This window comes from Danio rerio, chromosome 11 (assembly GCF_052040795.2).
Source record: "Danio rerio strain M-AB ecotype USA chromosome 11, GRCz13ab, whole genome shotgun sequence".
Lineage (NCBI taxonomy): Eukaryota > Metazoa > Chordata > Actinopteri > Cypriniformes > Danionidae > Danio > Danio rerio.
The window spans coordinates 30,812,501-30,828,002 of record NC_141031.1 but is presented as its reverse complement, the minus strand read 5'-3'; the positions used below and the strand labels follow the sequence as shown (position 1 = coordinate 30,828,002).

The 15,502-nt window shown below is 33.7% G+C and overlaps 1 protein-coding gene across 2 annotated transcripts in view; it reads right to left on the bottom strand.

Moving 5' to 3' along the window:
- ephb2b (eph receptor B2b) overlaps positions 1-15,502 on the bottom strand; it is a gene marked incomplete at its 5' end in the record, with an annotated part of 240,027 nt that overhangs the window by 201,551 nt on the left and 22,974 nt on the right. Inside the window, 1 exon segment of one of the 2 annotated variants that reach the window (NM_001327743.3) lies at positions 4,373-4,541. Coding sequence (NP_001314672.1) covers positions 4,373-4,427 — 55 coding nt within the window. 2 annotated transcript variants of the gene reach the window in all.

The window sequence follows — 15,502 nt, the reverse complement described above, 5'->3', positions numbered from 1 at the left end:
CTGCTTTAGAGTCACTCAAAGCGCTTGCAGGAAACTGCCTGGACCTGACCATAGTAGCAGTCAACTAATTACAGATTATGTGAATGCCAGCACGTCACAAGGATGTGGTCAAAGACTGAAGAAAGTCAAAAATCTGGATTAAAAGTAAGGACGTCACATTAAAATTATTATTGTTATTCTTTAATTTCACTTTTTACTGGCAAGTTTGTTAAAGATACTGTCTCAAACAAAACAAAAGTGAAGTTTCTCGATAGGGTGTTTGTGAACTTGTTGTGAATTCCTTGAATTGTTTTGTGCTGAACAAAAGGATCTGCTTTAAACACACAGCAAGCGCAAAACTGACACTTTCATGAAACAATAATCTCAAAGTCTGACACTGTCAAAGACAGCATGCTGAGCTGCAAGCAGATGAATTTTGCCAACAATAAAAGAGCCCATTTCCCATGAGTCTCTCTGCTATTTCAAACTTTTTGCATGGTCAAGGTAGCCCTCGGCTGTTCTCTGGAAATGTGACACTCGTCTCACTAGAGAAACAACTGGTACCAGCACTAATTGAAATTTTGCATGCAAAGTGACAATAGCCGGGCCCTGGGCAGCATGGATTAGGCACTGAATGGAGGTGGATTCTTTGTGAACGCCACTGTGGAGGCTGGCGTGCAGACCAGTTCCCTGCATCTGCTCATTCAACGCACTGAAAAAACACAGGATTGCGAGCAGCCGCTCACTTTACCTTTATCTAATCCTGTTTCTGAACCTCGATCACCACCTCTCCAAACCACGTTCTGCCTTTTGTTACTCTCCCAAAAAACTGTAACGCTATGCATCGGCTTACACTGCAGTGGCCCACACCCGGCGTATAGTTGGAAACGGATGGGACGCATTTACATTTGAAAGCAGATTATTCAAACTTGGCACGGATTTCAAAGTGGAAGTGTTGATATGAGGGCTAAAACAGCTATGTTAACAAACAATAGTTTTAATTATGCCTCTCTCTGTTGTTTAGAGTGTTGTGGAAATAGATTGTAAAAAGCTTAGCTGAAACAAACTTTGCAGTTGTACAAAATGCTGAGCAATTTATTTTCCTGAAAAACAAGGTAGTATTTGCATAACTTTGGAATTTTGATAGATCTCCAGTAATAAACAGATGAATAAATCCTCAAATTAAACAATTGAACTCTAATTGAATCTTGATTTCCCCACTACATATAGCATGGAAACAAGAAACACAAAAAGCAGGGAAAAAATATGCTAAATATAGTATATAGTGGCACTACATTATCACAAAGGCCTTTATTAAAACCAGCCATGCGTGCTATTTTTGTACAACAAAGTCGGTGTAGATATTATGCAGCACCTTAAAATATAAAATATCAAACAATTTCCATAATGTTGGCGGGCACATCAATATATATATAATCAGCCTTCAGACATTTGTATACAGTATGGGAACAGCCGCAGCTGCTTATGGGACGTCTCAAGATGAGAGAGAAGTCACATTGTACAAGAACATTATGACAGCAAAATGGAATGCATGCTGGGAATATTGAAATAGCTAGGAATCTTTTGTATGACGGGTGTCCTACTTACAAAAGACGCCAACTCTGACGTGATAAACAACATGCAGCTCACTTGAGGTTTTATTTGTGGAATATCTTGTTTAGTATTTTTACGATCTGCCGCACTTGCATTATGTTGCTACATTTCACTACAACAGAGTTTTTGGTTTTTAAATATTATGGTGTCTTAATATATGAAACGTCCTGTTTTGTGTGTGAGCTAAATGAAATGCAAAGCAAAATAGCTTTAAAAAAAAGAAAGGAAAAAAATAACAGCAACTTTGATAAAGAAAATGACACAAATAATTTTTTAAGAGCCACAGCCACGAAGAATAAAAGTAAATTAAACAGAAACTTCAAACTGCTGCATAATGCAAGCTGACATATACAAAAACTTGTCACTGTGAAAAACTTCAAAGTGCCTTAGCATGGCAGCACTATTTGAAGTAAAAACCCAACGAAGAACAAAACCATATTTTATGATCACCTGCTGGGAAAAATCTATTTTCACATATGCAAATTGAGCTTGGTTTTAAAAATGCACTTGAAGCACTTTATTCTTATACTAAAGAAGTTTCACACTCAAGAGAAAATGAATCCTGTGTCTTGTCTTCACCACAACCTACATTTCATTCATCATTCCAATAGACTTTCAAAGTATCAAAGATTATTTCAAGCAAAGTATAAAACTATTCCCACATGAGCATGAATTTCAGATGGCACATTATAGCTGATGTCAAATATCTTAACGATTTGATATAATTTACACTCATTTGGCGAGGAGGATAAACACTGTTGTATAAGGCTTTAAGATGACGTCAAATCTCACTGAGCCATCTCTTCTACTGCCTGCCATCACTTTGTTTTTAAGGTCGACGCAGCGGTGACCTCTTTTTCAACTCTCTAATTTTTTTTTTACATCTAAGCACCATGCTTTAACACCATTGGCTGAAAAACTAGGGTGACAGAAATGCGAATCGACCAATCGCCCCAGAGTTTGTGATTCGACGATGGACAACAACCCCCCAAAAAAAGAAAAATATTATGCACACACACATTATTTATAATAAAATATTTATAAAAATGTGTGTGTTTATATATATATATATATATATATATATATATATATATATATATATATATATATATATATATATATATGCATACAAACATACTCTTACACACTATAGTTATTATGAATGTAAAATATAACTACTATCAACTTATTAAAAAGGAAACTTTGTTTTTTCCAGTAGAGAGCATTGTTAGCAAGTATTATTTACACTATTTTTTACTTTTTATTTACTTTATTTTTTTCTGTACTGCAAAGACAGAACTAAAGGCAACATTTAAATAACAAAAAGAAAAGGGTCAAACAACCTTTGAGAACCACAGGGCCTCTAAAAGCAATCAGAAAAAAATAATTTTAATTACTTCAGTTCCTTTATTAAACGCTCAGGCGTCCTCTAATTTTTGAATTATAATTACTGTACATGTTAATTATTATTAAATGTCTGTGCACATTTCAATTTAAATTAAATTTGGCACTGAGAATTCTTTAACATTTTAGGCAAGTCTGACGAAATAATTAAATAAACATTTGCCCTTTATTAAAGTTACATGATTAGTCAAATTAATAGTCTAGAACTATCTGAAATTGAAAAGCCAGTCATGTTATTATAAGTTTTTAAAATTACTTTCTGAAGAAGTTACGTTGTTTTGTTCTTTCACAAAATATTTATTAGCAACAAAAACTGTCATGCAGTACTGTCGAATAAGCCCCTAATTTAATTCAAATACAGTAGTTCCTCAGTACACAAACTTGTTGCTTTTATTGTTATTATTTAATTGTTTTTAACTACATTACAGCTGTCAGTTACATTGCGTTTTGACCATATTAAATATTTTAAAACCGTTTATCAAATAAATAAATAAATAAATATAATTTCATCCTTTAAAAAATCCAGCCTAAAAGTACATAATTGAGTATGCCTATAGTCATCCATTACATGACAATAAACTCAAGTATCATTAAACTTGAGAACTAAAGCCACAAGAGGATCCTGTAATACCAGCAATGCCTACTTAAAATTCATTGAGCATAATTCACTGGACACAGACACTTCAAACTGCCGGGGACTGAAAGCGTGGTCAGTAAATGAGAATAAAGGACTGTATTTGGTTGTTTTGCAATTGTGTGCTCACTGGGAACCTGTTTCATTGTCCAACATGCTGAGTCCAGCATCACCATTTCTACTGGGAAACCGGCTACACACAAGCTGAAAACAACACGCGAATCTGTTACGGGGTAAATAATATTGATGGAGTAAAATAAATAATGTTAATATACATATGAAGGTCCTTGGAGTTTATTAGTCCACCTCTGAAATGATTGTACAAATAAAGGGGCGCGAATCTCGTGCACGGCTCGCGCTCGCACACGTATACGCGCGTGGGGACAAAATAACAGTTTTAATGCTTCTATTTCACAATAAAAGTCGACAAATGTATTTTTTATACAGCACATGTTATGAATAAACTAATGCTGGTCACTAAAATGCGTTTCCTACGCCACCTGTGATGAATTTACTATATATTGTGCCTGACAGAGCAAGCCCTATCAAAAGAACACGTCCCTGTCAACGTAGAAAAATGTCACATTTGCCCCAGTATCAAGCCACATTCGTTAATAAGCAAAAAAATGGTTTCGTATCTTATTTCTTGGATGCCGTTCAAAACTAACGTGCCGTGACGGTAAACTCTCAGGCTGTCGGCAAGATGCAGGACTCGCAAAACACGGGGAAGAAACATCTTACCTTCAATAGCCAGGACTGATGGTAGTGTCCATAAAATCCATAGGATATCCATCATTGGTTTCTTAAGGATGAAATTATATGAAGTCCAGACATTCAAATAAAATGAGCCCTGAAAGCCATTGATATCAGACGCTGGCGCAGACCGGCAGACTTTCACCTTCCGTTGAATGAATACGATGCCATAAACACACAACTAAAATCCTGAGCGAGTATGGACGAGACCAAATGAGTCAGACGAGGGGAGGATGGTGGTTGGGAGCACCGCGTGAGATCCACCAGAGGAAGAATGTGCATGAGAAACGTCCTATTACCAACAAGAATAAACACAGTAAAGATAATTTCGTTGATAAAAATTGACCCGAGCAGATTTCCGTCGTATATACAATAAAAAGGTTCGGACAACCAACCCGAAAGCGCACATTTCTTCTGTCCCACCTGTCAATCAAAGCAAGAGCGTAACTATTCAGCCTTATCTGCGGATGCTCGAGTGAAAAATTGGTACTATTGGAAAAGCATGGAGGTGTGAATTAAGACTCGTAGATGAAATGTGTACAGTAATGGAAAATATGTTTGTTATAGTAATTCTTGTAATCATGGAATTGTATGTCGGCTCGTTTTTTTCGGTCTCCCACCTTCTTCAAAAAAAGTAAAGGTAAGAAGGTTTTTAAAATTGCCGTGAGCGAGAAAACAAAACTAACGTCAACAAGCGCATAAAAGTGAGTATTTTCATATTGTATAATGATTTCTAACGTATTTATTGCATTGCTTTAAATAGCCTAATATATGAAACATATCCTATAAGTAAATAAAAGTATTTTTAAATGAAGAATAATAATGCTATGCTTTTGTCTCTCATTGTATGTAACTTAGTTTAGAGACACAGATGTTTTATTTGTACACACTGAAGTTAAATCAATGAGAGCAGAATGAGATTCAATGTCTGTGGCAGCTGTGACACTCACTAGGCCTCATTTGCAATTTTAACAATGCGTCCAAGGACTAACAATATTTTGAATGAATTTGTGCATGTGCCTGTAACAGCTCCTGTAAAGAGGTTAGTCAGTATAAGCAAAGCTATTCTGTCCCCTACAGCTATTAGCCTTACTTATATTTGTATTACAAATAGTAAGCTAGTTTACAACAAATTAATAAAAAAAAAATCTGACCCATAGATGAGCATAAAAACATACAAATATTTAGTATGATAGCAGCCTTTCATCTTTGTTTAATATTTTTGCACGAATTTAAATTGTCACTATAATTCAAATCCTTTCTTTTCAGCTCCAGAGTGATAAAAAATAACGAACCTTGAAACCTTGAATGAATAATATTACTTTCCAATTGCTTATTCCAAGGAAAATAGTTTATTGGCAAGAGATGGAGATTATTACTTGTAATGTGAATATAGCAGGATCATGGCACCTGTTCTGACTTTAATACTCGCTATACCTAGCTTAAAATTGTAACTATTTTCAATTTAACTATTTGAAACAAAGTAGCAGACTTTGTGAAGAAAGACAGACCTGCTGTATTTTTATCCCTCTCTACAGCTCGGTTGGCTCTTGCTTGAAAATCTTTCAAAAGTCTGGACCTATAGAGTTACCTGATCCCAGCTGGTTGTACTACACATAGCTATGTGCTATAATACATCTTTATACAGAATGTCCGGCTCAAGTGTGTGGAGTCTGTTAAATAAAGTTACAGACACAGAGAAAAACAAAGGTCAATATAACGCAAACACTGCTCAGCATAATTGAGTACACCCCATTTTGAAAATGAATATTTTTATATTTCTCAGTGAATATAGGCAATGCATTTGGGTGCATTTAAACAAAACAGATTTATTTAACAGACACATTTATTAAAATAATGTTTTAGTCACCAAACATATTTAGAAATTGACAGATAACACAATTAAATTCAAACAAAATATTGCAAAAAAAAAGTTACACCTACAAAATTTCAACTACATTTTTACATTTTTATTACAATTACATTTTACAACTAATTAAATTATTTAATATTTTTCTATAACATTTAAATCTGGGTTTACTAGTTTTTTGACCGTTCACATAAGTTATTTTGTTAAGCTCCAGTTTTGGCTTCAGTACTGACTAATCTAATTTATATGAACAAATAAAATATTTTACAGCTTCCTATTAAAAATATGAATTTAAAAGAGATTTGTGAGGGGTGTACTCATATGACCACTCTGGTAATTTTACTTGATTGCATTTTTAAAAAATAGTTGGAGAAAAGTCTAATTTATTCATTAAAAAATAAACATTTATGAACCAATAAATAATTGATTAATTTTTTTTCTTTCCTAAATTTAATTCTATGCCAGCTTAGAACAACCTTAATTCATTATACATCATGTCTGGCTTATTGAGAAATGTGTAAAGTCTGTAAATAAAAAAATAAACGTCAAAAAATCTAACTAAATCACTTAATATAATGAAGGTTTTATCAATTATTTATAACTGACAAGACCTGGTGATTATGGTAGAATCCATTTTACAAATGAGAAAAAAAAAATCGAATTCAGGTTTGTCTTAATGTTGTGGCTTTTAATTTTAAAGTCTTTACAAACACAATTAAAAAAGTATGTGAATCTAGCAGATGTGGTCAGAGCATTTATTTATACTCACCTACACTGTATGTTACTGCATTTTTTTAAATTGTATGTTTAATTTCCACTACTATTTAATTTCAGTGAAAAATAAAATAATAAACAAATAATAAAAATAATAAAATAATAACAAATCTGTGTGAGTCAGAAGATGACAGTAAAATCCATTGCCCACAAGTGTTTCAGTAAATTGATCTTTTCAAAAAGTAATTGCTTAGAAATCGCAAAGGCATTTTGGCTTTGTTGTTAAATCCATTTCATGAGTGGATTTAGCCTAGAGTAAGAATGTGGCCTGAAAACAAGCTTTAATTAATCACCTCCACCGACTTTAAAGTAACTCTGCAAGTCCCCTACAAACACTTTTATAGGCGCATTAAAAAAATGACAGACCATGGCGTCAGCAGCAGTTTTAAAATATGTAAAACTTTGCATTTCAGACAGCCAAAAGAACAATAATTTAATACAGAATGAAATCCTTCAAACAGATTGTAAATGGATAAGCTTTTTGACCTGTCAGATGTAGTTTGTAAGATTCGACTGATGAAATTGTGTGTCATTGTTTGCCAAGCCACAAACAGTATTATGAATTTTTCCTTAAAGCAATATGTGACTTATTTCCCGTCTCAGCAGCTGGTAGTGTAATCTAAATAACGCTGCGTATGAGTATAATCAGACAGAGTTGAACACAGGCAAAAGGTAAAATTCGAAGAAGCCCACGAGCTGATTCTCTACACAGATGGAATCAAGTGAGTTGTTATAACTGACAGTAGCAGGGTATGGGGCACGAATCTCAAATTAATAGCAGCCGGGACTGCTTTTACCATTCCCTGCGAGGTCACTGAATTTGACCAAGTAAATCACAGCCGACTTAGAGGTCCGCTATATATCAGAACGCAGATATAGACCTATAAGGTGTCTGTCTAAATAACCTGAGACTTGTGGGCAATGATGGGATTAAGTTATTCTATTCCCTGTTATTGAATTTGGAATCTGCGTTTTGTTAGTCTACGCGCTCATGGAACAAAGCTGTTATTGTAATATAAAGAACTGGCAGTATTTTACCCGAAAATACCAGTCAGTCTGAGGAGAAATATCAAAGGATATAAAACTAGACTAACCATGGGAGACTGGACTTTAATACTTTGACTTATGTCTGCTGGAATATCAAGTAAGAAATGTTTTAAATTATTTTTATCATTTCCCGTATGGAAAAGAATGTGTATTGCGAATTGATACCGTTCTCTAATATCACAGTTACATCAAAGAGGAAAACTACTGTGTGTGTGAACGAATTCTGGTGGAGTCGTTTAGCCCGCTCGCTTTTAAAACCCAAAACCTACACTTTAAAATCATATTAATATATTAAAATCAAGGGCTGACTTTACAAAAAAAACATGATTTATTTTTATACTGTAGTTTCAGCTCTGAGTTTCTGGACTGTCTCACAAATAAATATTTTTAATTGCATAAATTTATTAGCATCAAACAGATTTTTATGTTGGCTCTTGCGCTTGTGAAAGGCTATGAATTAAAATGTATCTTTCAAAATAAAATAATGAATAACAGAAATGCACACACTCGTAAAGCAGATCACATGGGACAAAAAAGCTTTTTAAAAAGTTTAGCATATGGATAGCATTTTAAAGGGACACTATCTTTTACACTTTTATTACATTATCAGAAATAAATCATAAAGCAAAGTTTTATTCAACAAATGTAAAAAAAAAATGCAAACCAATATTTTATTAAACACTTAGCATAACAAATTCAATGCAAATTTATCCCAGTTTTATCATTATGTTTTGATCTGTAATTCGCAGAAACGTCTTAAATTAAAATGAATCCTGAAGATTAGGTAGAAAAGTTTAACACATCACAAACAAAAAACCCGTTTCTGATAAAATGTGTGATGTGTGTGACTTCAATCTGACTCTACTGAACAACCGAAGGGCCAAATTGCTTCAACAGTGCCACCTTGAGTTCAGGAGTGACACTTGTCTGTTCATTTTGACTCATGCCTTCTAGCTTTTGTCAGACTTAACACTATAATACTATTGTTGTCTTGTAGCTCTTTAAATTTACTTTTATATTTTAAAGCTACTTAAATATTGACCTGTTCTAATTAACAGCTTTTCTAATATTCATCAGCAATTCTTCACAAATGATAAATTATCCCACATTTTTTAAATGTTGACTCAGAAATACAAGTTTGCTTTCATGCCCACATCATTATAATTGCATAAGTTTAATTAATTTGGCCTGCAGTGTTCAAAATCAGAACACAGGAGGTAAATAATTTGCTCCAAATCTGGAAAAAATATTGTCTACACTCTCAGAAATAAAGATACAAAATCTGTCACTAGGGCAGTACCTTTTCAAAAGGAAAATTTTGCTCCTAACAGATCCCTAAAGGTACATATTAATAACCAATAAGTACAAACGTGTGCCTCATAGTAACTTAAAGGTACAAAGTTTACTTTAACGGTACTAAAGTCCACCTGTATTGTTTAATAGTGTACCTTTTGAAAAGGTCCAACCCCAGTGACAATTTTTTGCATTTGTAAAATTTTGAACCTTTATTTCTTAGTGTGTATATAAACATATACAGTTGAAATCAGAATTAATTGTGTTATTGTGCAATTTCTGTTGACAGAGAACAGATTTATTCAACAAATTCCAAAACATAATAGTTTTATCAACTCATGTTAATAACTGATTTATTTTAACTTGCCATGAAAACAGTAAATAATATTTGACTAGATATTTTTCAAGACACTTCTACAGCTTAAAGTGACATTTAAAGCCTTAACTAGTTCATTAGGTTACCTAGGTAAGGGTAATTAGGCAAGTTATTATATAATGATGGTTTGTTCTGTAGACTATCGAAGAAAAAAATAGCCCAAAGAGGCTAATTATTTTCACCTTAAAATGGTTCTTTTAAAAAATTAAAATCTGATTTTATTCTAGCCAAAATAAAATATTATCAGACATGGTGTGAACATTTCCCTGCTCTGTTAAACATGATTTGGGAAATATTTAAAAAGAAAGCAAAAAGAAGAAAAAAAAAGAAAATCAGTGGAGGTTTAATAATTTTGATTTCAACTGTACACACTTTTTAAAAATAGAAATGCGCTACGAAAGAATGTACGATTACTATATGACTACATCGAATATTGCAGTTTCAGCGGGAACATTTTGTCCAGAAGGTCCAGAGAGAAAAATAAATTACTGTACAGTATGTACCTAAAGTAAACGTGAATTGGTATTGTGAGAGTCAAAAAAACCCATGCAGGCAAATCAAAATTAATACAGATGGCTCCTGGTGTAATGAAGCAAAACTAATGGCCTGTTCAAGAAACTTTACATTCTTTACAACATTACATTTAATCCACAGTCACAACAAACAGTACACCTGTTCAAGCGTTAAATATTATTGTGCTGTTTTATGACAACAAGAAAGACGGTTACAGCTAAAATAGGGTATATGCAGAAAGACTTAATTTGTCAGAAACCTAGGTCAAGCGCTTTCAGTGAACTACAAAAATGGTGCTTAAGGTCTGTTATCTTTAAAAATCAACGATCTTCACTGCCTGAATATACAAGAAGCACTGCGTTATATTACACCTTTCCGCACCATGTCTTTAAAATACGAATTTTAATTTAAACCCCAGTATTTTCAATAGAGTACGGCTTTTCATCCCGTTTTACACTTGAACAACTAAATGAATGGCGAATTCTATTTAACTGATTGTATTTTAATTACATTACAACATTGATGCTGTAAAAGGAACCTAATTAAATTGAAACATTAGCTGTGCATATACCGTATCATCTTTAATATTCAACTAAAAATAAGAGTCATCTGAACAAATGAACAGCAAACCTTCATTTTTGGGTGAACAATATATTCAAGCTCTTAAAAAACAAATGTATTGCCTGTATCCATTCACAAGGCAGAGCCATTGAACCACCTTTTAGTCAACATTCGGCGGTTCAAGTCACCTTATCTGTATTTTGTAATTGGCATGGCTGTCTGCAGAACGTAATGAAGGCAGGCTTTAAAGTGCCCTGCTATCTGCTAAGTGTGTGTGCTTGATCTCCGACCTTTGTGTCAGATCCTGGCTGCTCTATAATCTGAGAAGACCCTTCAGATGTGGATTAACCCTCAAGAGACACCGCCTTTACCAGTCCGAGAGAAAAGATAAGGCTTTTATAGCAGCACTTCACATTCAAGGTTAAAATTAAGCTCGGGCTTGACTTGAGCCGTCCTGCACTTGGGAATTCTTTCACAGTTGCATCTTCGTCTTCTTTTTTTAAGGTGATAAACGAGCCCTTCCGGTGATAAGGGTTGAATATAATGTGCGAGTTTGAACGTTAATGAATTCTATTCTTGCATTGATACAGCACACCGGTTCTCTGTGCTTCTCCTGTGGTCAGGTTTAGTTACCGCTTATCCTATTCACTTAAGTCATCCTATTAGTGTTTCAGCGACTCAATGCCAAAACATGAACTGAACCTCAATTAGGCTGTGCAGATTTAATCATAGAGCCAGAAGTCATGTCCCTTTTTAATTAACTTATGCTGGATTATTACCATGCCAAGTACAACTTATGCGAGAGAAAAATACAGTACTTCTGTGAGATCACTGGAAGAAAGTCATCCTTATAAAGTAGTTCTCGTAGCACATGACCTCATTTTTTGGGTTGCAAAAATGCTTTGTTGAAGTGTGTCACCGTGTTGCATTGCATCTTTATCCGTTTATGAGTGAGACAGGCCTGTGTTAAACATTCCCCGAGACCCAAACCTCACAAATCAGCCACTGCAAAACCAGGACATGGGTTTTATCACCAAAATAAATCCACGTCTGTTACGGTAAAAGCATAGCCTCTGGTGAAATAATTCAAATGACGGTCGTAGAGAGGCATCTTTCATCGTTTTGTCGTCAATCATTTGTCCTACGGTCTGGGCCACATGAACCCCAAACAGACCTCGTTCTAATTGATCCAGCGCTCTTCATATAAAGCGATGATCGCTCCAGCAGCCATGCCGAAGTATTCGTGAGGGGGGGTTTGGGGGTGACTTTAGAGCCAGACCTCCTGTAATGTTCCTCAGGTGGACGAACGCGGCCCTAAAGAAGAGTGGCTTTCATTAGCCACATGAAACACAAGCTCCTGGTCCGCAGCTTTGTTCCCTTTCCAAATGCAGATTAGCTAGAATTCCCTCGCAAAGCTCCTGTGCGTCCTGTCAGACTTCTTGTGGGCCAAAAAAATATAATCCCAAGAAGGGGATTTTCTCACGTGCACCTGTGTGCGCATGTCAAACGCCATATGTAACTCTAGACAAAACATATGCGTTTGTTTCTGAGAAAAGCCAAAGCATATGTTGATTCTGTCGAGGATGCTTCAAGCTCCCTATGTTTTAATTTGAAGCAGACTGATGTTATAAAGCAAGAGATTGGAGAAATTACACAGATAATTCCCATTAGCTCTCATTTTCAGCAGTCACTCACGATTGGATATGAAACATGTATAATAATGCTCCTTAAAAGTATTGGAAGGCTGCAATGTTAAAACAAGTAATTTTGTAGCCTGTATTATTAAAAACATGCATTTTTTCATGCATTTTATTATTATTATTATTATTACTATTATTATTATATTAAACTGCAAAGTTTTCATTCTTGGATATTACCAAGAAAATAAAAATACATAATGAATCAATAAATGTGTGCATATACAGTATAAATATTATTAATGTATTATTAGTATTATTATAATTATCATTACTATTATACAACAGTAATGCTTTTCAGTATATTTGAATGAATGATTAATACAACGAATAAATGTTTTGGCATTGATTTTAGTTTGCTGATTGTATTATATTTTCTCAACATTATTCAGTTTCTACATCTAAAACATTGATAAACCTAAAGCAGATGGAACTGGTAAACAGTACTCCATAGCTAATCAGATTTACTTCTATATTATTAAGTGAACTGCGATGCATTATCCCACCCTTCCCGACAGCATTTAACATTCCTGGCATAATCGCAGAGACTCCGTCCACCCCGCAATGTGAAAATCCACCGTTTACAGCGAGTACAGTTTGGCAGCTCAGTGAACTAAAAGATTAAACTCTCCACGTGTCAGTCAAACCACTGACATCCATAAACTGACCACGACACTTACAGCTTTAACATCTACCTTTACAGAAAGTGTTAAACGAAATGTTTAATCCTTAATTGCATTAAGCAGACTGTCAGTTTGGCTGGTCAGTTAACTGATTGCCTCAAAGTGAAATTTACTAATGAGGTATGAAGTACATAAACGAAGTACTTGAAACTACAGATAACCAAATAAAATATTACTTCATAAAAAGTCCTCCTCGGATTAGCTTGAGTTAAAGTAAAAAGTACTTGATTCAAAATGTAATTTAGTACTTTATGTACGAAGTAACGATCAAATGACGGGTGATAAATCACTGCAGTCAAATGATGCAAATAATGGCATCCACAATAAAAGATTGTATTTACATAAAATATGTATACAGTTGAAGTCAGAATTATTAGTCCACCTTTTATTTATTTATTTATTTATTTTTATTTTTTTTTTTATATTTTCCAAATGATGTTTAGCAGAGCAAAGACATTTTCACAGCATGTCTGATAATATTTTTTTTCTTCTGGAGAAAGTCTTATTTGTTTTATTTTGGCTTTAATTAAAAAAATAAAAAAAAACATTTTAAAGTCAAAATTATTAGCCCCTTTGAGCAATATTTGTTTTCGATAGTCTATGGAACAAACTATCGTTATACAATAAGTAGCCTAATTACCATAACCTGCCTAGTTAACCTAATTAACCTAGTTAAGCCTTTAAATGTCACTTTACGCTGTATAGAAGTGTCTTGAAAAATATCTAGCAAAATAATATGTACAGTCATCATGGCAAAGATAAAAGAAATCAGTTATTAGAAATGAGTTAATAAAAGTATTATGTTTAGAAATGTGTTAATAAAATCTTCGCTCAGTTAAACTGGGGGAAATTGGGGGGAAAATAAATAATATTTCTATAATAATTCGGGGCTAATAATTCTGACTTCAACTGTATGCACTGTGTATATTTATTACACTCTAAAAAGGGATGGATTGTTCCAACCCAACATTGGGTCAAATATGAACACAACCAATGCTGTGTTCATTTTTTCAAATAAATTTAAATGCCCCTTTTTAACACAGTTCTTGGGACTTAGCCAAAGCTTTTATAAATGCACAAAGGTACAATTGAAGTCAAAATTATTAGCCCCCTTGAATTATTAGCCAGGTTTATTTTTCCCAATTTTTTATTTTTATTTCTGTTTAACAGAGAAGATTTTTCCAAAACATTTCTAAACATAATAGTTTTAATAACTCATTTATAATCACTGATTTATTTTATCTTTGCCATGATGAAAGTAAAAATTATTTTACTAGATATTTTTCAAGACACTTCTATACGGCTTAAAGTGACGTTTAAAGGCTTAACTAGGTTAATTAGGTTAACTAGGCAGGTTAATATAATTAGGCAAGTTATTTTATAAAGATGTTTTTTTCTGTAGACTATTAAAAAATATTTAGCTTAAAGGGGCTAATAATTTTGACCTTCAAATTCCTCTTTAAAAAAAATAATAAAAAACTGCTTTTATTCTGGCCGAAATAAAAAAAAATAAAACTTTCTCTAGAAGAAAAAATATTATCAGACATACTGTGAAAATTTCCTTGCTTTAATAAAATCATTTGGCAAATATAAAAAATAGAAGAAAAAATAATTGAAATGGGGTTTAATAATTCTGTTTTTAACTGTATAAATGCAACACACACACACACGCACACACGCACGCACGCACGCACGCACGCACGCACGCACACACGCACGCACACACGCACGCACACACGCACGCACACACGCACGCACACACGCACGCACACACGCACGCACGCACGCACGCGCACACACAGTATATAATAAAAAAGAAATGCTGCATTGTTGTAACCAAGCGTTGGGTCAAAAATGGACAAACCCAGTCTTATTATTAAAAATTGGAATTTAGATTTAATATAAATAATTAAATCAATGTCAGGTTTATCCATAATAATGGGTTACAACAACCCAGCATTTTTAAGAATGTATACATGTAAAAATGTAAAGCTCAATATATACTTTTATTTTGGATGTGACTAACTGTTATTGGACAGCACTATTAATGATTAATGTTTATGCAAGAAATGTTTACGTTTATTATCAAAACTTATTACATATGGATAAGTTATTTATTCATTTTAGTTTATTTATTATAATCCAAGTTTGAAAACATGTGAAAATTACAAAATATACCACATAGCCAAATATACAAAACGAAAAAATGAAATGTATCCAGACAAATTTAGCCACACAACATAAAACCAGATGTCCCCAAAACAATAATTGCTATGTAATGCATGTCTGTTGTGTATACTACAG